Source organism: Orbicella faveolata, unplaced genomic scaffold (genome assembly GCF_042242905.1).
Source record: "Orbicella faveolata isolate gen_17 unplaced genomic scaffold, um_ofav_v1 contig_25, whole genome shotgun sequence".
In the NCBI taxonomy this organism is placed as follows: domain Eukaryota; kingdom Metazoa; phylum Cnidaria; class Anthozoa; order Scleractinia; family Merulinidae; genus Orbicella; species Orbicella faveolata.
This window is the reverse complement of record NW_028301553.1, coordinates 17,203,191-17,227,523: the sequence shown is the minus strand read 5'-3', so window position 1 is coordinate 17,227,523 and position 24,333 is coordinate 17,203,191. Positions and strand designations below refer to the sequence as shown.

Sequence of the window (24,333 nt, the reverse complement as noted above, 5' to 3'; positions counted from 1 at the left end):
CCGGTAAGATAATTGACGGCAGCGAAAAACGAAACTGTTGATCAGAGTGTTCCTGTTATTGAAAGGTGCAGTAAGATGGCATAGTCCTGGTAACGTTAGAAAAACAAAAACCAAATGAAACTACTTTCACAGTTTTAGAATATTGAGTGCCGGGAGGCGAGTGACTTATGTTCTTCGATAAATTATTGACATTCCATAAATGATTAAACATCCCCTGATGTTTTCAATTTTAAAACCAAATTTTAATTTTTACGCGTTAAATAAACTAGTACGTTCTACACCAGCTTTAATAATTGCAGCTGACAATGGGTTAATCAGTTAAGCAAGCCGGCTGCTTCCGAACCTTTCTGTACATCAGTCTTTATCCAAGTTGCACAATGAGGTTGTGTTTTCATGGTTGTTCAAAGAAAACGAGAGTTGGGTTTTCTCTTTTCTGCCATTCTGCCAATGTTGCTTTAGTTGCAGTGTGGATTAGCATTACTGGCTTCGCGAAAGGAGGTAAGTTAAGATATCAATTAAGGTTACCGTATGCCTTCAGGGGTGTCTCGCGTGCAAGCGATGTAGCGCGTGCAGTTTAAGCTGTAGATACCTAAACCCCTATATCAAATTAAAGCTTATAGAGCTGGCTATCAAACAATACCCAGAATTTTGAAATAAAATGAATTGCGGACGCCCGAATCACCTTTCGAAAGCTACAAGTCAAAGCGAATTTTGTTTTTCGCCAATCTAAGTTTTTCGTCGGTTTCAGGGCCCAAAGCGCTTAAAAAAGGTGTCTGCGTTTTGGCATATTCAATTGCAGTAAAACGTTACAGAACGTTTTCGAAATAGGATTAAAAAAATGTGGAGTGATCGTACAAAAATCGCTCTCGAAGAAAAAGTATTTCGAAATTTGCAATTTGCAATTCGTGTTTGTAGTTTATATGTTAAACTAGCTACTGTCCACATTTGGGGGCAATTGAACAAATTCCCTTTGAGTTATAACTCTTTAAAGTGTCTGCTTCAAGCGAAAAAATTTATTCGAGAAAAATCTTCTGCTTCGCAAACCAACCTCACCCACAGATGCCTTCAACTCGGTTCTCAGGTAACTGAGCCAATCAGTGCAGGGAAAGTTTACTACCATTAACCTCCTGGTGAAATCTACGCGCGGATCTCCGAAAAGCCTTTGTGCTTCGCAATGCGCTCAAGGCGCCGAAGGAGGAGAAATAATTTTTCTGTAGCTCGGTTTTTCTTGAAGCTGGTCTGGCAAAATGGGGAAGACTAAAAAGGATACGAACGCTAGAGTGGCTGGGCGAAGAAAACAAACAAAAGAAAGTGCTGTGGAGCAACTATGTGTAGTCAACTGTGCATGGATAATATTTCATATGGTCTCATTGAGTCCGACGATTCGTCGTTATCGGACTCATTAGAAGAGTCTCTGTCAACATCCCTGTTGTTGCGGTCAAGTTCCAAAATTACCACGAATTTTTTGCCCGCTTTATACGATAGGCTCGATTTCCGCCGCTTTCTCGAGTCCGGTCTACGTTCCTCCCCGAGAAGAGACGGCTGGACGCGTGAGCGGCAAAGCATGTCTGTGACGTATCTTCATAATGTAATTCTTGCGGCGCTTCAGGTGGCCGGAAATGTCATCTGATGACAATCATAGGCAGGCACACATGACGCCAACGGCTCGCAAAATTTGTGGCGTTTTCGCCATGTCTTCGTTTAATTTTGGCCCTCCAACCTATTTTGTTTCACATTATTGTTGCGGAAGGGCATTACATGTTGTGTTCTATAGAAAATAGTATAGTAGAGCAGAGCTGTTTGACTATGGTGTAGCAACTGTCATGTCAAAGGTGTGCATGGTGTTGACAGCATGTTTACGTTTTGCTAGTTCGGTTTGCTTTGGCTCATTTTGTCTGGCTTCGGCAAAGACTGGTGTCGCTTCCCTTCAAGAAGACTACCGTACACTTCAATTTGACTGAGTGTTTTGTTTCTTGAGATCGATGTTTGCGTTTATCCCTCTCTTTGTTGACTTTGTTCGTTGTCTGACATTCTGGCACCACATGATTCAAATATAGATTCTAACGCATAAGTCTGTTGACTATTTTGCATGTTGTATATGAGCTTATATGCCACTATGGTTTAGATCAGGCAAGATTTCATCGGTTGACGGTATTTGGTTAAATGTCCCACTAATGCGATCGCACTTCATATCGCACAACTTCTTTGCTACTGCGAGAAAGCTAATTTATGCAGCCTGCTCGATTCAGGCAGGTAGATTTCTTATTGGTTGAAATTAACAATACCAAGTCCACGAGTCCAGCCGTGAGTTCGGGGGAGGAGCGCGGGCTCCTTTCCCGAACAGCGGCTGGTAATCGAGCCTATTTATACGATAGCTATATCAGCTTCATCCGCGTAGCGAACTTTTGCTTCTTCACGCATTGATGTATTTTCACTCGTTCTTCGCTGTTTTCGCTTTTTCGAACTGGTTTATGTTTTTAACGTGGTCTATGTTTACTTATAACTTAATAGAGTTACACCTCATACCAAAAATGCTTAGCAGTCGGAACAACAAGGCTGATCAACTGAGAAGTCAATTCGTGACATCCGTACACTGGTAATTCTCGCGGAAATCGTCTCAGTTGATTGCATACGCGCCATAGGGCTGTCAATCAAGAAGTGAACTTTTACTTCCGGTGAAAACGAAAAACTGCCATTTCTCCGCCAATATTTAGCCTTTTTCAAGGCACATTTTGTCCCCTCTTTCTGGGCGATAATTGAACAAATTTGCTTCATACCTTCTTACCCTGCCAAATTGCTAGATGTTGTAAAACCAGTATTGTGATGTGATTTTTCTCTAGCGTTACCATAACATAATCCGTTATTTCGCCCGTTAGAAGGCCGTAATGAGAAATCTCAATTCAAGTAAAACGCGTTTTTTAACATCGAGCTGACATTACTTGCGCTAGAAATTAAACCATGAAGTCGAATAGTAGAATTTGGGAAACTGAAACTTCTTCAGTCTGTAAGCCAGCTGTGATGGGGTTCTAGCTAGTCCGACCATAGGCATTCGTGATCTGTGGAGAGTTGTCAGAGTTTGGCTCAAATGACTTAGAGTTTGACGTAATCAGCATTGCACAAAAACTTTTTCAGGTTTCGCGGTCGAGAGGTCCCGGCAGTAAGTATAGACCGCTATCTCGATCTTACGTTAAGTCAATATCGGTAAATTTATATACTGTAAACTACGCCTATGCAGCTAAAAATGCAGTAACTGTTTTCTCTTAGACGACTGTCGGAATATTGAATTCAGAGAAAAGATAGAAAATATGGTTCTTAGCTCACACGTCACCAAAAGCATGCGGGTACTTAACGAGGAAAATTGCGAGATAAATTGCTACCTGGAAGCAAACTGTGTGTCCTATAACTACGGCCCAGCGGAAGATGAGCTTTATCTATGCGAGCTTAGTGACAAGAATCACTTGCAAGTCCCTTCTGATGAGCTGGAGGCGAGACGTGGCTTTATATACAGACCTGTTACTCCGGTAAGTAGATTGAAGCAGCGATGTGAGGGGTCAATATATCAGAAACGTGTTTTGTATGTTTATTATCTACTATCTAATAGTAATAGTAATAAGTTTAGAAGTAATGGTAATAATTTTAGCAGTAATAGTAATAATTTATTTAAAGTCGTGACACTGGAAGTGATTTCCCATTTTCGCGAGCCAGGATCGGAACTCATGATAAAAGTGCTCGGAAAAAATCGAAACAATTAAAAACTTAATATGAGAATATTAAAAAATTATTATTTTTTTAGCAAGGGCAGTGTGCCCTTGCTAAAAAAATAAGGGCCGCTTCTTGGCGTTTTCGAAGTGTCTGTGAAGAGGATTTTGATAAAGTTTTGAACGACTAGTAGATTTATACTAAAACAATTAGATTATTCGCTCTTGATTTCTATGCGTGATGGTTGACGAGGGCTGCGCCCTCGTCAACTATCATGCGGTAGAAATAATGAGCGTATAATCTAATTGTTTAATAGATAGTGGGTGCGTAGCCAATCAGAGAAGACATTCGTAGTAGAACGCTAGTAGATTTATACTAACGAGTGATAGAAAGAATCCTTGAGAGTTTGCAGAACTTGAAAAAATTGGGCAATTTCTTAGATAAGCCAAAAAAGAAAAAAAAAAGTAGCTTAGCGTTGATAATTAGCTCCACTCTCCTTTGTATTAATTTTCTGTCAATATTAGGGAGCTTTAGATTGGACTACGAGTGCGAGATCGAGTACGAGTACGATTTTCGATTTTCAAATCTGTGACGTTTCCAGAGCCCTAGTTCTTCATGCTTGTTTTAGGCAGAGAGGGTAGCTTATGGGAAAAGATGGGTATGTGTTGTGATAATGTGAAACCCGAAAACTAGAATTGAGAAATCGTTCTCGTACTCAAATCTAAAGTCCCCCTGTTGAATGACTGAGTGAATGAAAGTTAGTGAGTTAATAATACAAATTAGTAGAATTCTACTAGTATACTAATGCAAATGCTGTAATCTGATTGGCTGAGCCATTGCTAATTATCAGCTATTAGTGTGCAGTGGCTTGGTGTGGTCGACAAAATTGCAACGTTTCCTCGTTTCTCTGACGTTTTGAAAGAACATTTAGAAACAAATGAATAAACAAACTTCCCGAGAAGACTAAAAGGAGGACATTTACGGTTTCTTGAATTAAAAAAGATCGAAAGTTTTGAAAGATACTGATAAGCGTGCGTACACAACTGCAAATGTCAAATTGACAATTAATTCAGTCTGCGCGAATTGTCTAAAGCGTGAAGTTTAATACTCAGACCAGAAATAGTTGGAATCGTTTTTCGAAGGAAATTTCAGTTAGAATTTTTTCGGCCTTATCAACTATCACCTCATAGAAATCTCGCGTTCATAATCTAATTGTTAATGAGTACCCATTGCAGAATGTCTGTGTAACCAGTCCTTGTGCGAGTTATTCGACCTGTCAGACAGGATATGGTGAAGAAGGCTACCGATGCCTTTGTCCTCACGGTTTCCATGGAGATAAATGCCAGTTAGGTGAGTAATATTTTTGCAAATCAGGAGTTAATAGCAGTGGTCTCTTTGGCCGGCAATTTCGTGACTCTATTCTGCCTTCATTCAGTATCGCTGGACTTTCACTGTCGCGTTATTTACGTGCGCTTAAAATGATTCTCGTTTATCTTACTGCATTTAAGCAAGTAAAACTGATAATATGGAGAACAGTTATGGACAGCTAACTTGGCAATTGTATTTTATCGACTTTGCAGATATTGAGGAATGTCTAATCGGCGGCCACAACTGTTCACAAAATGCAATATGCGCCAACGTACCAGGATCGTTTCTCTGTAACTGTAAACCTGGATACACTGGAGACGGAGTGGATTGCACAGGTATGTCTGAACTCTAAAGACATCTCAGCTTTCCATTTTTACGTATTCTCACTCTACAGTGCATTCACCACTTTAGAAACGCGAAGAAGTCTGGGGCGAGTATCATCTAGCAGGCGCTTTTGTTTTGCTCCAGTAACGGTACCACGAGCTACTGAAGACTTGAAAGATACGAATCTTATTACCCACCTACCCGTCAGAAGAAAACTTCTCTAATGGAGCACCATTCGTTTTCCCAAATTAAATTAATGGTCCTTGCAAGGGCAAGATTGACACGGAAGTCCGTTTTTTCCGAGTCGCACGATAATGCGTTTCAAAATTCTACATTAGAATTCAGTGTTGGTATTTGCAAAGATAACCATGATTGCAAGTAACGATTACTTTGATTGTTTCACAGTATATATAAATTCAAAAACGTTTTTTTATTAGAGAAACCTTGATAAGCAGGCTGGTGTTATTCGATAATTGCTAACAACACTGTTTAAAGAATGGAAGCTTGCTGGCAGCGTAAATGTAATGATAACATAGGGTCGAGTACGTTTGACTGAAGAACTGCATTCATAAATGAAGCAAGAGGTAACAATACTTTTTCACCCCATTTGTGTGACAATTGCCACTGTGTGAAAAAAACTATTGACAGGAACAAAATGTCTTCTTTTAATCCAGTTAACTGTGCAGCAAAAATTTTCTTTCCATGAAACAGGTATACTAACAAATCGGTCGTCTACGCAATTTCTGTTTCATTTGTCTGTCTGTCTGTAGCTGAACCTCCGACAGTGGTAGCCTGTGTCGCTGTTACAAAAATATTCGATATCGATACATATTTCTATGAGGTGAACGCTGATCATGGTTCCTGGCCTGCTGATGGCTTCTGCCGCGTTATTTCACAAGTGGAGATTAATGATGGTGAACCGTATACAATGACAGTTGAAATCACGAATGTGGTTGGAGTGGATGGCGTGAACTCTGGACACCCTGGAGTGATGTACAACGTCATCGACGAAAACAATTTCGACGTTGTTTACTTCAGGTTGGTTCTTTAATAAGAATTTGTGAAAAAAAAAACACACTGACTGACTTTTTAGTTTGGAGACTGTTGGCCATAACTGGTCTGGGGCCCGTTTCTCGAACGTCCCGAAAAGTTTTCGCACCCAGAGAGCCATAGCAAAATCTCGAACCTTATGATTACAAAGCTGTTTTATTCACGTATTCTTAATATGAGCAGAGGTTCCGTTCATACAAGAAGTTTCAGGCGTATACACTTCTCCGGCCGTTTTTAGATGCAAATGGCTTTATGGACCCGAAAAGTTTCCTGGCTTTCGAGAAACGGGTCCCTGGTCTTAATCTCCCACGATCATAAAACCCAATCAGCAAGCTCAGTGATGTTATCCAACATTCTTCAACAACTATGTAGCAAATTCCTTAGTTATGTGAAACTTTTAGTTTCGGGAAAACTATGAAATCCTGTATCAGCTCTGAGACATGTTGTATTCATGGATTCTAGACAACATGCAGAGGTAACGTCTGTATTTGGAGCTGAATCTTCTGTGATCAAGCGGACAAAAAAAACAAGCGCACAAAATGGAAGCTCAGTGTCCAAAATTTCCTCATTTGACAATTCACTTCTCGTGCTAATATTATTAAAAATTCAAAAATTCATTTTATTTCAAAGTTCTTGGTAAAGGAATACACAGCTCAAAGCGAACGCGCTACATTGCTTGGACGCGACACACCTCTAAAGATATGCGGTAACCTTAAAAGGTTTAAAGAAAATAAAGTCTGCTTCTGAATATGACCGGTACCATTTATGGCAATTCCAACGATAATTTTCTAGCAATTTACCCACTTGTCAAAGAAGTGGGCATTACGTACAACCAAAGAATCTCTAAGCCAACTCATGGTATTTGAAACGGACATGTTCAAATAATACAGATGATGAAAGGGTGTTCACAACGATTTTGAGGAGTTTGTTTGTTGCGTGACAGGATAATTTTACAACAGTGATTACTTTATAAATAATTATTTTGACCACAATTGCAACTAATCGTTGTCGATAACAGTCCAGACAATGCTGCTAGCTTATTTAGGTGGAACACTTGAGCGCCACAATTGTTACTAATCTCGCAATCTGATTGGCTAATTTGCTTGCATCAATGTGTCACGCTCTGAAAAAAAATTTCTTTGACGTTGATATTGTGGTAAAAAACAAATGGAATGTGGTTTAGCGTGGTCTGTACTCTTATCGACAACGATATGCGTCATCACAGTGGTCAAAAATTTGTTGTGGACTCACTCGGCTGCGGCTCTTCAGCTCACAACATTTTGACCCCCTGTGATGACGCATATCGTTGTCGATATGAGCAAAGGCCACGCTAAACCACATTCAATTTGTTAAATCGACATTTTTACAATAACTGTCTAATTTCTAGCGCGCTGATTGGCTCATTTTTTCATCAATAAGTGTTCAGATGGATAAAATGTTAATTTATGCAAGCTTTCAAGTTCAATTTTCAGCTGTCAAACTTTCAACTTTTTAACCAATGAGATTTATGGACTTTTTTAAGTAGCCAATCAAAAAGCGAGAAAAGGTATTGACAATGTTCCCGTCATTTTGAATAAAATTCACTTATCTTTGTTTACGGCAAGTTTACGGCGTCTTTACCCCTTATTATTTCATTCCCGGCATTTGACCATTTTGGGATCTTGTTATTGTAAAAAAACACAAATTGACGTCAGTTTTTTATGGGTCTGTCTTCTTGTTGATGATAAATTTCGTCATAACATTGTGAAAGTTTACTGCAGAACCACTCGCCTGCGGCTTGTGGTTCCACAGTCACTTCCACAATGTTATGACGCAATTTATTATCAATAAGAGGACAGACGCATAAAAAAACGGACGTCAATTTGTTAATTTGAGTATTTACAAGTCAATCGCGTGATATGTTATGTCGCGCAACCTTCGTTCGTTAAATTTCGCGGGTGTAGCACGCCCAGAACTGCCATGTGAACCGTTAGCCGTGAAGAGGCTAAAATGCATCATTTTTGCAGTGTCCGTTTAATACAGCTTTTTAACAATAGAAATGATCACAAAAGTCAGGTTTAAGATGTCCGCGTCTGCTTAACAAAGGTGTCCGTTGAACACAGGTATACAGTCGAACCTCTACTAGCGGCCACCTCCTTACAACGACCACCTTTCTATAGCGGCCACATATTTTTGTCCCAGTTGAGAGAATTGTGATATATCCTCAATGCATACCTATTACCACATCGCGGTAGACTAAGTTATGGGAGGAGTCCGCGACTACTAAGGCAGCTAAGGTATGCAGCGAGAAACGAGGGTAGCACCGTCAACCGGCACCAGGGGAGGAGGGTGGGGCGACAAAACCTTCCTCCACCGGAACGCCGGAAAAATGACAATGATCACCGAAGGCAAAACCCGGTAATTTAAATGAAGAGACCACAAAGCATCATGCCCGCCTTAGGGCATAAAAGCATGGTGGAATTTGAGGGAGTAAATCAACTTCCGCGATGCGCTAATTATGCATGTAGTGAGAATAACGCCTTCCAAACTAAAATGTGGTGTTCCAATTTGATAAAATTCAGAGTAAATACTAAGAACCACTTCAAAAATGGCTACTTTTTCGGTGTAAAATAGAATCCTGTCTCGGAGAAAAGTTATTTTTACGTTGCAGGCTTGGAAGTTCCGTTGGAAATGAGTGCAAAATTGGCCTAAAGTGAAACGTGGAGCTTAGACGGAAGTCTATGATTGCCATTTAATTCGAAAGACGATTTTTGCAATATACTAAGAATCTTAAACTGGTGTTAAAACTCAGAGGAAAAGTTTCCCTGTTTCCAAGGAATTAAAAAATTCTTCCAAGCAATTTCCTACTCTTTATTTGAACTGAAATGTAATGTTTAAGTCACGCATAAGACACCAAATGATTTTTTTGAATTTCGTCTCGAGAGGTACCTCCATAGAAAACGATTCAAAATTTCTGATCCCCAAACAACACAAGAGAGGATTCAAAATTTATGATTCCCCAAAGAACACTAGAAAGGCTTTAGAATTTCTGATCTCCCAAAGAACATTAGAAAAGGTTCAGAATTTCTGATCCCCCAAAGAACACTAAAAAGGGTTCAGAATTTCTGATCCCCCAAAGAACACTAGAAAGGGTTCAGAATTTCTGATCCCCCAAAGAACACTAGAAAGGGTTCAGAATTTCTGATCCCCCAAAGAACACTAGAAAGGGTTCAGAATTTCTGATCCCCTAAAGAACTCTAGAAAGGGTTCAGAGTTTCTGATCCCCCAAAGAACACAGGAGAAGATTCAGAATTTCTGATCCCCTGCAGCAAAGCCAGTGTTACATCCAATGTAGCCACATTAAATCATAACATTGAAGACAGGGTTTAGATCTTGCTGCCTGCCTGAACAATGTCTAATCAAAATATTTTTTCTTGATAACAATATTCAATTAGAAATTTTATACAAATATAGCATAATTCTTAACAGATTCCATACACTCCGATTATACTGAGAGTGATGAAGAACAAGTTTCTTCACAGCAGTCTATTAATATAAGTAACTGTAAACATCACACATTGTATTACAATGATCTATGCACTTCAAAATTACAGTAGCTGTAAGTCTAAAAAAACAGTATCAAACAGTACCTAAGAGGATAGGAAAGTTCAGAATTGACCAAAAAAGTGAGATTACTCAAACTGCACAACTGTAGGCATAAATGCAGACTCCACTTTCTCTGTCAGAATTAGCTCACCTTGTGTGAAGGAAAAATTTCTAACAATTTCTGTTTAACATGGAAACAAGGCACCTCACTGTTATCAAACAAAAAGAGCGTCCAGGAACACTACAGTACATTACAGGGATGACAATTTAAAGACTGCAATTTACATGTACATTTAAATTTGCAGTTGATACATTTAAGTGGGTCAATGTACTCTACATACATGTATACAGTGTCCTCCAAAAACCTGTTGTCATATAGCAGCGGCCATGGACTTTAGCTTTGCCCAACATGTTTTTACATCTTCAGTCTAACTTTTTGAGTGGGCTACCAGTTCATTTACACTTCAGTTACGCAACCAGTTTAACCATGCTCAAAGGAGAAGGGTGTGGGTAAAATTGTTTTTATAAAGATCTGACAGATATGGATGCAAGTATTGTAGCTAATGCTACAAGCAATTCTATTCTTTCTTTTTTAATTTGGCACACTCATCTTGGAGATGTTTCCTGGTAGCTGGCAATAGTTTGCTGTCCTCAGTTAAAGAAGCCCTCCCAAAAACGATCATATCTTATTACTACATGTAGTTTATTACTAACTTCATGCTACTTGCAACTATCTCATTCCTGGTTGATGGATGAAAATCTCTATCTTTTTTCTATCCAAGAGGTTTTGTAGATAGAGGATAGCTATCTTTGGCATGGCTTAAAGTTAACTAATATCTATCCATCAGATAGTTAGGAAATAGATAGACTAGCTAAAAACTAGCTTCCTGTATAGATATTCAACAGATACTTAGATGGCCTAGCTATCCACTAACTTGTCTATCCAAAAACCACCACTACTGTAGTAAGCCAAAAACTAGGCTATCTGAAGACTAGTCCTTATATTGAACAATAAAACACTATCCTATCTGAAACCTACCTCTGCTGTAGTTAGTAAAAAGATAGCCTATCTGAAAACTACCCATCACTCATATCACACTGTGATAACCTACCCAAAAGCCAGAGATAGTAAAAAGATAGCAGCCATTCTAAAAATTATCCATCACTCATGTACACGTAGCACTTTAATATTAACCTAGCCAAAAGCTTTCTTAGTCACAGGTGGTGAAAATATAGCTAACTATTGAAAACTCTTCATTACTCATTTATATTGAACTTTGATACCTGCTCTTCAAATCCTAAACCTAAGTGAAATCTCTGTATTTACATAGGAAAATGTATAAATAACTCATAGTTTTATCTAAACCTGCTACAGTTGTACATTAAAATTTAATACCAAAAACCAGGCACATCCAGATGCAAAAGGAGGACAAAGTCTGGCTGGAAATGAGTTTCCATTATGTTGCGATTTATCACAAAACTTACTTAAATTTAACATATATCTTTCAAAAATCCTGTTTGAAACACTTCTCAGCTACTTAAATTGGAGTCTAGTAAATGTTTACATTCTTCAGTAAATTTTCATGAAATGTAAACAGATTTCGCGACAGGAAAAGCACAAAATATTCTTGAAATGAATTTCAAATTTCAATTACTTTAATTTCTTCATGAAAGTATTTTTTTCAATTAATTTTATCCATGAATCATGTGTTTTTCAAATTATGGTAAGTCTTATGTACAAATTTCTGGAAGTGGCTAAAAGTAATTTTCCGTAACCTAGCTGTGAATTATATCTGCTGTTCTAAATAACCTCTATTTGCATAACGAAATGCCAATTTATAAAAAAAACCTTTGAAATACTGCCCAATTAAAGAGAACTTCAACCACCCTAATAAAAATAACATCAGTCTTTTGCAACTCAAGTAATAAGTGGCAAACAAAAGGTCTTGATAATGTAATATGCACATCTAACATAACCTCAAGAGCACCACCATCAACCTGAAAATCAAAAAGGTGAAGGATGTTGCTTTTTGATATCTTGTGTTTTAGTTGTTGTATAATAAATACATGTATGCCCACTTGATCCTAGACAAGATACTACGGTTATCAGTTGAGTAAGGCGGGACGAAAGTTTGGTCACCAAGTTTTAACGTAAAATTGTGTTGTTGTCACGGGCAACTTACCTCGTTTCCGTTGGTAACAATATCAACAGCCGTTGGTCGGCTGTCGCGTCGCCTACAATTTCGCGCGCTTTGCTGTCAATTGACGTCAAAGGCCGACAAGTTGCCAATGGATACGGAGCCAGTTGCTCGTGACAACAACACGATTTTTACGTTGAAACTTGGTGACTAAACTTTCGTCCGCCTTACTCAACTGATAATCGTAGTATACACTAGCTATATGAAGTATATGTAAACTACACGAGCTCACATTTATTGCACTTATTGTACTTTTACAATGAATGATTTTCCCAACGCGAAATTGTTCGTATATTGTTGTGTTGAATACAGTTGCTTTCATAACTCCTTTAGGAAATGAACATTTGCATTCACGAAATCAACAAGATTTAACAGTGTGTTAAAGCATCTACATCTTCTGTAATCTTCCACGATCAATTTAACCGGCCAGAACGTTTCCAGTATTTCAAGAACCTTCACAAATTACGCAAGAAAATCAGTTTACCTTGGAAAGCTGCAGGGACCATAAGCTTTCTGTAAACCTGACGAGTGTAAGAGAAACCGCCAGCTGCTGGCAAATAGTTTGATTGCCACACTGTTTTGCCGACGACACTTCATACTTTTCCACCTTTACTGGGATTTGACACAACTGGAATAACAACGGACATCTGTAAACAACTTGTGACTGCTTTCCAACGTAGAGCAAGGCTATAAAATAACAGAGAGCTTTGTTATCGAATCCTAACAACATTCACCACGATCTTTGCCCGCCATTTTGGTGTTTCCGTCCGATCCCATAATCCTTCGGTGAATCCGATAAATGAATACTTTTGACCAGCAGATTCCCTTTCCAAAGTAGTCGGTTATTTGCGCGCAATTTCGAATCCAACATTGTCAATAGCAGCAAGAAACATGGAATGATTTGTCCAAGTTCAAATGAGTATCTTGATTGCTTCGGTGAAAGAAAGGCAAGTCGCAGAAAAGTAAGTATATCATAATTGTTGCTCAACATTAAAGTTAGCTGCTCAATCTTTGAATCGAAATCAATGTTGTGGCTGAAGAAATTTCGTTGTTATATTTATTTCGCGATCACTGAAACACAAGAAAAACGTTTGTTCTCCTGATTTTATTAGCACCCGCAACGAGGAAATTATTCACACGCATTTCCTATGTATGAAATGCTTGCATAATAGCTTGTTAGTGTGCTTTTTGAAGAGGTAACTTAAAGTTTACACTGAATTGATTTGAAGCTACAGATCACGCTGGATACACTTCACTACCGCATTGCCTACATACTGCTCTTTATTCTTTACAAAAGAATACACTCCCGATCAATTGATTAATGAAAAACAATGTTAATTCTATCGCTATTTATAAAAATATTTAGCTTCAATTGCTTCATTGCAGAGCAGAGGGAAAAAAAAGGCAAGAATAGCGGCCGTCAATCCGAAACGAACACATTAAAGCAGAAAACGGAGGTGGCGCAGACGGCAGCTGAGTCCTGATTAAAATTCTTGTTATCTTTGATGTGAACTTTAAATAACAGCTTGTAATTCTGTAGCCTAAATTCATATCTTTTTGAATTGAAAATAAAACCTTTCACTGTCCGGCATGAAACTGCAATTTTTGTCTCGATCCTTTGGCGTGGTTTTAAATCGTTATAAATAATGACCTATCTGTGAATATTTCATTTGTGTACTTTTCTGATGCCCTTTACTCTGTGATCCATTTTGTCTGTAATGTGTTTAAAGTTACTATCCAATCGTTACTTTTTAGCTATCAGACATCTAGTTAATTTCTTGTGAATTATAAATAGACGGCTATTTCTGTCCTGTCACCTGATAAGGGGGATCAGAAATTCTGAATCCTTTTAAGAATTATAGGTAGATGACCGTTTTGTTCTGATAAGTTATGCGCTGGGGGATCAGAATTTTTGAATCCCTAAGTCATGTGGGATCAGAAATTCTGAATTGTTGTAGAATTATAAATCGACAGCTCTTTCTATCATGTTAGCAGATTTGGTGGGGGAGGGGGATCAGAAATTCGCAATACTTTTAGAACCATGAACAGATAGCCGTTTTTGTCCCGTGAAGTGATGGGGATCAGAAATTCTGAATGCATTTAGAATTATAAGTAGATGACTGTTTTGCTCTGACAGGTTGTGGACTGGGGATCAGTTTTTTGAATCTATTAAAATCTTGGGGGATCAGAAATTCTGGATCCTTTTAGAATCATAGATAGATGACCGTTTTATTCTGATAAGTTGTGGGCCGGGAGATCAGAAAATCTTAATCTCTCAAAAAAGGAAAGCGCGATGGGTGCACGATCTTTTTTACATTAAATTGTACATTTTGGTGAAATTGGATGTATTGTCCCTGGCGGACTCAACTGAACACTTCTTTTTCTCCTTCCAATAAGCCAAAACCTTTCGGAAACACAAACTTTTTCGGCATCAAATACCAGTACCCTTCGGAATTGTTCCAAATTGGAATGCCACATTTTAGTTTGGAAGGCGTTGAATAATAACCTCCTCTCCACAATGGGCAGTAAACACTGGCTCCAGGGTTGCCGTTGTAAATTTGAGGGGGAAAAAATGGAACTTGTGCTGCTATCGGCTTAATAAAGGGTGTTTGCTTAATATGGCGTCCGCCTAATACCGGTTTGACTGTAAATAACTAGTTTTAGAATAGAAATGAGTCAAAATCCACATTTTGTGTACGTCTGTGTTCTTAGGACTTTAGTTATTACAAACATCTTCAATCATTCGTTGTACTTAGAAAATTCTTGAATCAGAGGATAGAAATTACTAACACAAAAGCAAGTTTTAAACTGACCAAAAGGGCGAATCTCCAAGGTTCCAGACCTCCAAACCGATTAAGATGACTTTCCCTCTCAACAAACAAAGCGAGTCCATGCGCCGAGCGATCTCCTGGCCTCAGTGGAGAGTGAGAAAGAAAAACCACTCCAGCATGGAAAAATATCCATGACTAGATAACATGGCCAGTAAAAAAAGTCATTTGGTGAGAAAATTGAGTAATGGTCGACTGCAGAAAACAACTGCAATTTGCACTCAGGCATGGTTTAGACTTTCAATTGTTAAAAGAATTAAAAAGTAATTGATTTTGTCTTTGAATCTACTTAGACCACACAGACAAGACATCTGCTTCCAACTCGGGTACGTTTTAAATGGAGCGTGGTCAGGATCTGCCTCAGGCTCCTGTCCCAATGGCAGTCCAAGCGGCGGAGTTTGGTTCACTGTCCGTGTTGAAGTCTCTTCAGACAAAAGCGTCAATATCTACCTCAACAATGATCTTGTGACGTCACTGACAGCTCATTTTAACGCAAAAGGCCGCGGAGGGGTGCTGGTTGCCAATGGATATCAGAATATAATCCTGTTTAGAGGATTTGACATAACCAAAAACGTGTAAATCTTTTTTCTATTATTTTTAGTCTATTCTGTCACATACCATTGACTACACCTTTTGCTGTTCATTTACAGAAAATAAACATTCATTTGTGTCCAAGTTTCTTTCATTATGATCATTAAACTCTCATTAACACCAATATGACCTTCATTTGCGCGTAAGGAACGTTCAAGAAAAACATTTACGTATGCATTAACATTCAAAATCATCAAAAGAAAAACAATACCTTCATTTGACATTCATTGACTGTAAATGTATTTTCATTTTCATTTCGTTGTCACGAAACGACAATCATTTACACTTTACGACATTCAGTTTTCAACAAAAGACTTTCAATAACACAATTTGCATGAGAACTAACATTCAATTGCATTATTATGCAACCATATCCATGAAGGTAACAATCTTAAATGCGGTGAGACATACATTACCGTGTTTTCACCTAACGTTAAGAGAAAACAATCGCTCATTAGCGTAATTCTTTTGAACAGAGATATCTCGCCCAATTTTCCTCGAAAATTTGATTATAGAACAAGGGACCATATGTACTTTTTTCAAATCATAATTTCACAATCCTCCCCTTGCAGATATAAATTCGGCCACTTACGAAACTTTTTGCGTACAACTCAGAGGGCGCACTACAGTATCCGTGTGACATACATGTACATGTACATGTAGTGACAGTTCGATTTGTCCAGAAATGCCACGAAGAAATAGAATCGCATTTGAACACCGCGAAAGGATAGCCAGGGCTTTTGAAGATGTCAACGAAGACTATTTACTATTTACTAGTGAGGCAATTGAAGGATAAATCGTTCAGCGAATTTGATATTCTATCTTTCAAAAATAAATGTTATTATGGCTGTAATGTTTGTCTCGCCGCATTAAAGATTGTTACCTTCATGTATATGGTTGCATAATAATGCAATTGAATGTTAGTTCTCATGCAAATTGTGTTATTGAAAGTCTTTTGTTGAAAACTGAATGTCGTAAAGTGTAAATGATTGTCGTTTCGTGACAACGAATTTTTTTTCGACCAAAATGAAAATACATTTACAGTCAATGAATGTCAAATGAAGGTATTGTTTTTCTTTTGATGATTTTGAATGTTAATGCATACGTAAATGTTTTTCTTGAACGTTCCTTACGCGCAAATGAAGGTCATATTGGTGTTAATGAGAGTTTAATGATCATAATGAAAGAAACTTGGACACAAATGAATGTTTATTTTCTGTAAATAAACAGCAAAAGGTGTACTATAAACCAAACTACAGTAAACTGTACTAAAAAAGCAAGCTTGTGTAAGATGATCAAACGTGAATGAGGATGAATTCAAACGAAGCCAAACTTGAATACTGGGTTAGTAGCCGTAGGTTAGCTGAGAACTCAGTTACAGTGAAAACAGTTGTAGAATAATATGGAATATTATTATATGGCTGTGTCTCACAAGGACTGGGAACTACCGAATTCACGAATTTGATTGGCTGAAATCGATATTGACCGCGGTCTAGATTTTCCCATCTAGACCGGCATCTAGACCGGTTTCATTTTGGGTTGAAAAAGTAGCAAACTAAAATCCAAAATGTCACCATTTCCTTTTATTTTCTTCTCAATCATTTATGGAAGTGCCAAAAAGCCTGATGACAAAAAAAAGTAAAGAGGATGAGCAAATTTCGCCGGGCAGGTTTAAGTTAAGCTCATCGCCGTTCGCAAGTAAAATGTCAGCAAACCAGTTACATTAAACGAATTAAATTTTTCTTCTTTGCCATATAATAAACATCTTATTAACCGAGCTAAGTCGATCTGTATGGGAGAATCTTGACCTCGGTCGTGTGTACAGACCTCACTGCGTTCGGTCTGTACTCACGACCTCGGTCAAGATTCTCCCATACAGACCTCCTGCTCGGTTAATAAGAGCTAAGTAATAATCCAGTATGTAGCGGCAACTGCATCAGTAAACGAACACTTCATTGTCATTTAAAGTTTGCAGCCAGTATATTAATGAAAAACATTTAAGTTAGCGTGGCTTAACGCCTTTAATATATATTTATAAAAGCGCGAGCTAGCCTTCATTAGCATTAGCCGGGCGTGATTGTTGTGTCTGTAGAAAATTGGTACTTGTAGCTAGCAAATGAGAGAGCGTGCAACATTAATCTACAGTAGTATTTTTGCAATATTTTTCCGTGTAAAGTACATGTGATGCACTGTGCAAAATGACTCAAATTATATGGATCGAAGGATTAGAAAAAAAGCAACAGTTCTCTGTAGAGAGCTTCCTTCACAAAAATAATGTTGTGGATAATTGGACATCCTGCCAGGAGCGGAAAACAATTCTAAATAAGAGAAAGAAGTTGGGAAGTATTCTAAGACTTACGAAATCACTTGGCATGACGTGGCGAGATATATAGAGGATATTACATAGCCGCGCGGAGATACAAAATTTCTCTCCGAGTGTTGAAAAATATTTCACTAGTGAGCGCAGCGAACTTGTGAACTTTTTGTCATGATCAACACGAGAAGAGAAGTTTCGTATCTCCAAGCGGTTATGTCATGTTCTATTTATTATATAAACACCAATGAAATACCAAATAATTTCACTTTCGCTGGGAATAGGTTTTTGTCGATCGTGCTAGCATAATTTTGACATAATTTAGCAAACCGAGCATAATTTTTAGCTTTTATCTCAAATTAGCACTGCTAGCATAATCTGACTTTTCTGAGTTCTGACCTTCACGAAATAACATAAGTTAGTTTCTAATGAACTTCTTTTTACTTGTTCTATTTCTAAAACTTATGTTACTGTTGTCTCCGGGCCGCCTGGAGTCGGTGTGATGTTTATTGGTCTTAGGCCCCGCGCATACGCTCGGTAGTGAGCTGACTGAGCTCTAAGATCTTGTCGTCGATCTGAATACTTTACAAGTGCCAGTTCAGATAGTTCAGCAACTTACAATGTCGTACAGAGAGCCTCAACTTGGGAGCATTTATTGAAACCGTCTTAAGAGCGAATTAACCCAATTCATACTCCCACCTTTGTCCAAGGAGGGGGGGGGGGGGGGGAGGGGGAGGAAGGGTTGATGGAACCTCTACCCTTGGTTTTCGTTCTGTCAAGGCACAAAAAAAATAGATTTACATAGATTAGATAGCCCTAAGCTTGCTCTACAAGGTGATGCCATTTTTGTTCATTATGACGTCATATGACGTCATTTGACCCGCCATATTGGAACCGCCATCTTGGATTTCACTATTTTCTTAAAAAGTCAAGAAATAGCGGAAATTAGTACAAAATCAAGCCAGGATGTTTAGAAATGTAGAAAACGGCGGTTCCAAACGGCGTTATTCCTTGTTTTGTCTTTATTCACCCTATTCTGTCCTTACTTTACTTAAAAACCAAGTAGCATAATTTTGATGCGAGTAACATAACTTAGAGAAACGAGAATAATTCGGGCATAAGCTAGAAGCATAATATGCCAGTTTTACGAACACAAACGACAAAAGCTTAGCTGGGAAAGGCGCAGTTATTATATAACCATAGCAACGGTGATCTGAAGTTCATTATTCTTTTTCTAAGAAATAAAATAAAATCTTTTCATCTTTTTCAACAATGCTGTACCCGTAAATTTTAATTTTCTAATTTCACTTCTAATTTTCAACATTTCCGGTATTTTCAGAGTTTGAAAAGCCAACAGTGTATATTGAACTTAATTGAGTGCAATTTACGTCACGCAAGGAATAGGTGAATCGTTCGGCAGACGTCATTGTTTACATTTTTCCTCATTAACATACATCTTTTCGCGGAGAAGGCATCACGCTATACACGAATTGACTAAAAACATTTAAAGAGCTTTGTGAAACTTATTAATTTTTGAATTTTTGGTGCTGGGTGTAATATTCGAGGAGAGATTGGCTTTTAACACCTACAACATTTCTGAGTGGTAAAAGCGCTAATGAGCTCATACATTCTTTGTAAAATTTTGAGATTCCGCATCGCATAAAAAGTATTCAATAGATCGGGCTCAAATTCCTTGGGACAGTTTTAACTCTTAAAAGAGGCCCTGCGCCTAAGAAACGACCGATGATTTCCGGCTAAAAAATAAAATCGGCCGATTTTTATCTCCCAAGTAGTGGTTACCGAATACTATTTAAAAATGAATTTCTTTTGTTTCAGTTTCGCTTTAAACCAAAAACATTGAGCAGCAAACTTTTCCCCTCTGATAGCAGCAAAATCAGGCCGAAAATAAGCCCCCGCAAAAAACTGTTCAGAAATTACTATCGCAAAGCAAAATAATGAGAAAACTACACAGTGTTGAAGAAAGAGGCCTTTTAATGCAATATCATTCGATAAACATCAGAAAACTGCCGAAGCGATTAAAAAATAAAGTTTCAAATATTGCATACTAAATTGGATGGAGCGTTGGAGCTGATTTAAAAATAATTATTTCTCAAAAGTTCAACGCGTTTGAAAGCAATCACAGTGATGAATTAGACATTGGAGGATACACATCACGTTTCTGGAAAAACATTTTTCGGCCAAAGTATATTGACCTTGTACAAAGCGTTCAAAGTTACCGTGTTTACCGTTGTCCTGCTACTTCGGCGAAACACTTCTCTTTTGCCAATACGGCCGTGGATAGCGTGTTCAACGCCACTTTAAACCTTGCTAGGCATTCAAAGACCATCCTGAGTAGAAGGATGTAGAATTGAAAGGGAAAGGAAGATGAAAAATACGCAGAAAAATAAAATAACTCGAAATTACCATCTACTAATGAAAGTTGAATCTGGAAAATGTCGTCGCGTGACAGCGGCCATTGACGTCATTTGTCACGTCAAGCCGCAAGAGAGTGGGAAAACGAGTCTGCAATGTCCTTCGGGCGGTCAGCGGCTGGGGATCCAGTCGTGACCCCATAACTCAGATCACGCCGCGGCCAAAACGATGTGGCGGTTGGGGAAGTTTTTCTTTTTGAGTGACCATCGTTTGTGAAAAATAACATAACAATGTTCCACTAAACGGTGGCCGTGAAAAATTGTTTTCCTATTTGTGCATTCGTTTGGATTCCGCCGCTATTTATACAAATGACGTCATTGGCCGCTGTCACGCCACGACATTTTCCAGATTCAACTTTCGTTAGCAGATGGTAATTTCGAGTTATTTTCTTTTTCTGCGTATTTTTCATCTTCCTTTCTCTTTTAATTCTACGTCCTTCTACTTAGGATGGTCTTTGGATGCCTAGCAAGGTTTAAAGTGGCGTTTAAGAGTCCCTGTCCATAAAAATGGAAAATAACTCGGCAAGGGTCGAAAATTCGATTTCGCTCACATTTTCATGGTAGATAGGCTAGGGCATGACAAAAACTACTGGACAGTTTTTTTTGGCAAAATATCCTTTTATTTCAAAGAAATATGCAAATTACCAAATTCCGTTAAAATCGTCATTCAACGCACCATTTTTTTAACACAAGTTTGAGAGCCTCGCATGCAAAACCACATCATTCTTCCGTCTTTAAAACACTCAAATATTTTTGTGCAATGTTTAAATGTGTACTGGGTTGATTTTAGGGAATGTTGCGTTGTCTTTTTGGGTGCAAAATAATTAAATTTCGAAGACATGTATTTCATTCACTTAAAAGTACTTCGTGAATATAATTAATTTTCACCATGTGCGAAACCTTCAAATGGATCAAGCTTCTGGTGGTTGAATCGCAGAAGGATGGTCTACAGAATCCTTTAAAAATTTCTTTGGGCAAATGATTGTGAGGGACGCGAGAGCTTTTCAAAGTACGTCAAAAATGCAAATATTTGACCATCCGTCGTCAAATTTCAACTTACGGGTTAGACGTATATTTTAGCATGCGCCACATGACTTGACGTATGTTAAGTTGAAATAGACACAGAGCTGATAATTTCGAAATGTTCTAACCTTATTTGCTGTAAAAGGCAGGTCCAAAGCCGATTTGATGTGTTTCTCTCACCATTCGTCGCACATAAAGCAGAAGTTTGCTTTTGTTTACATAACGTCCGATGTACATCGCCAACTGTCAACTTATTTAACGGTCGAATACCATGAATCTGTGACCTTCTTTCGACACATATGATCACCACTGCATCTAAGTCAAAAACGGCTAAGTCATTTGTAGATAGTTGCTTGCTTTGCACTACACCAAAACATTACGTTTCATCATCATGGTTTGATGGCTTGAATCCTTGCTTGCAGCGGTTCCTTGTTCGTCACGCAATGCTGTCATCCCATTTTAGGGGGTAGGGGTAGGACAATTTCTATCCTAATACGTAAGGCTCCGTAAGGCTTGGAATCACTGGGAGCACACAATCGTGTTGAGTAGGAAGAGATTGAATTAAGAAATGAAAAGAATGAATAGTTTACCATTGCCCCTGTTGTTATCTTTTACTCGACCACCGCTACCTACATGCCCTACGTAATACTGTAACGCTCAACTCATACCTAGGTCTTTTCGCGCTATGCAATTATTTTTGGTTTACATGTAATACGGTGGGTTACCCTCGGGGAAATGGGTGGTGACCGCTTAATGGGGCTAGCCGCTTAAATAGAGGTTGGTGTACCTTGCATATTTAATTTTTCACTGTCGGGTTATAAATTTCTTGGTGAACATGGAGTCAATTCAAGACAATCATGATAGACGTGTGTTTGAATTATCACTCGTCATGCACCTTCAATTTCAGACTCTTATCTGCCATCGCCCTTTCCAAAACAAAGTTCTTAAATTTTGGGTGGCCGCTTTATAGGGGTAGAGACAATAATGAAACCCTTATCAGAATGACCCAATGGTGGCCGCGGAGGTAACCGGTCAATAGGTGTTTTATTTACAATATTTTACTGACGATAATTTTGCACTGTATTGAAAACAGTCCACTATTTTCTGTTACATACCAATGCCTCGCCACTGAGCAAACAAAGTACGCCAAATAAAATGGCATGGCCAGAGCTATTTACTCACGTAATTACTAATTAAATTTAGTCTGTTTTTCTCACGAATTAGACACGTCGTGATTTCCTATTTTTATTTCAGCTAGCTCTTGCTTCATTGACTGTATAATTTGTTTATGGCGATTTTCTTAAAATTCTAGTGAGTACAGGCACTAGCTTTATCAGCTGTTGTCTGAAACGTCAGAACGTACAACAAACGTGATTTGGACCGACGCCACGTACACTATAGAACACGATTTTATAAATATACACATATTATTATGTATATGAACAAACAGATGAACAATGATTAAATTGTCTCCCTTATCCTGAGAGTACTCTATACAAAATAGATCAAAATGTGCAGCATATGCCGTGACAGCATTACGTGACGAACAAATAACGGCTGTAAGATTGTGCTGCGCCGACACGCTTATCAGCAATGGTCAGCAATCGATCAAACGCGATATTTTGGCGAAGCGTAAAGCAAATGACTCAGCCGTTTTAGACTTAGATGCAGTGATGTTCATAAGCGCAGAAAGATAGTCACAGATTCATAGTATTCGACCAATAATAGGTTGACAGTAGGTGATGTACATCGGACGTTAACCTTGTGTAAACAAAAGCAAACTTCTGCTTTATGTGCGACGAATGGTGAGAGATCTACTAGAAACTCGTCAAATCGGCTTTGGACCTGCCTTTTACAACAAAAAAGGTTAGAACATTTCGAAATTATCAGCTCTGTGTCTATTTCAACTTATTATAGGTCAAGTCATGTGGCACATGCTAAAATATACGTGTAACGCGTAAATTGAAATTTCACGACGGATGGTCAAATATTTGCATTTTTGACGTACTTTGAAAAGCTCTCGCGTCGCTCACAATCATTTGCCCAGAGAAATTTTTACAGGATTCCGTAGACCATCCTTCTGCGATTCAACCACCAGAAGCTTGATCCATTTGAAGGTTTCGCACATGGTGAAAATTAATTATATTCACGAAGTACTTTTAAGTGAATGAAATACATGTCTTCGAAATTCAATTATTTTGCACCCAAAAAGACAACGCAACATTCCCTAAAATCAACCCAGTACACATTTAAACATTGCACAAAAAATATTTGAGTGTTTTAAAGACGGAAGAATTATGTGGTTTTGCATGCGAGGCTATCAAACTTGCTTGATAAAATGGTGTGTCAAATGACGATTTTAACGGAATTTGGTAATTTGCATATTTCTTTGAAATAAAAGGATAGTTTGCCAAAAAAACCATCCAGTAGTTTTTGTCATGCCCTAGCCTGTCTACCATAAGAATATGAGCGAAATCGAATTTTCGACCCTTGCCGCGAAATTAAGAATTTGTCTGATTTTTACAGGCAGGCACTCTTAACACGCCATCCACGGCCGTATTGGCAAAAGAGAAGTGTTTCGCCGAAGCAGCAGGACAACGGTAAACACGGTAACTTTGAACGCTTTGTACAAGGTCAATATACTTTGGCCGAAAAATGTTTTTCCAGAAACGTGATGTATATCCCTCCAATGTCTGATTCATCACTGTGATTGCTTTCAAAAGCGTTGAACTTGTGAGAAATAATTATTTTAAAATCCGCTCCAACGCTCCATCTAATTTAGTATGCAATATTTGAAACTTTATTTTTTAATCGCTTCGGCAGTTTTTTGATGTTTATCGAATGATATTGCATTAAAGGCCTCTTTCTTCAACACTGTGTAGTTTTCTCATTATTTTGCTTTGCGATAGTAATTTCTGAAC

The 24,333-nt window shown here is 38.3% G+C and overlaps 1 protein-coding gene and 1 long non-coding RNA gene across 2 annotated transcripts; both read left to right on the top strand.

Annotated features, from left to right (window-relative positions):
* The first annotated feature begins 283 nt into the window (after positions 1-283).
* On the top strand, positions 284-15,765 carry LOC110052310 (uncharacterized). Its single transcript, XM_089293144.1, has 6 exons — positions 284-498; positions 3,265-3,521; positions 4,935-5,049; positions 5,280-5,402; positions 6,162-6,429; positions 15,346-15,765. The coding sequence occupies exons 1-6, from the start codon at positions 378-380 to the stop codon at positions 15,629-15,631; spliced, it is 1,170 nt and encodes a 389-aa protein (XP_089149270.1). The 5' UTR covers positions 284-377; the 3' UTR covers positions 15,632-15,765.
* Positions 13,046-13,826, top strand: LOC149109197 (uncharacterized). Its single transcript, XR_016208242.1, has 2 exons — positions 13,046-13,186; positions 13,611-13,826. It is a non-coding gene; the product is annotated as an uncharacterized LOC149109197 (long non-coding RNA).
* Positions 15,766-24,333: the final 8,568 nt, after the last annotated feature.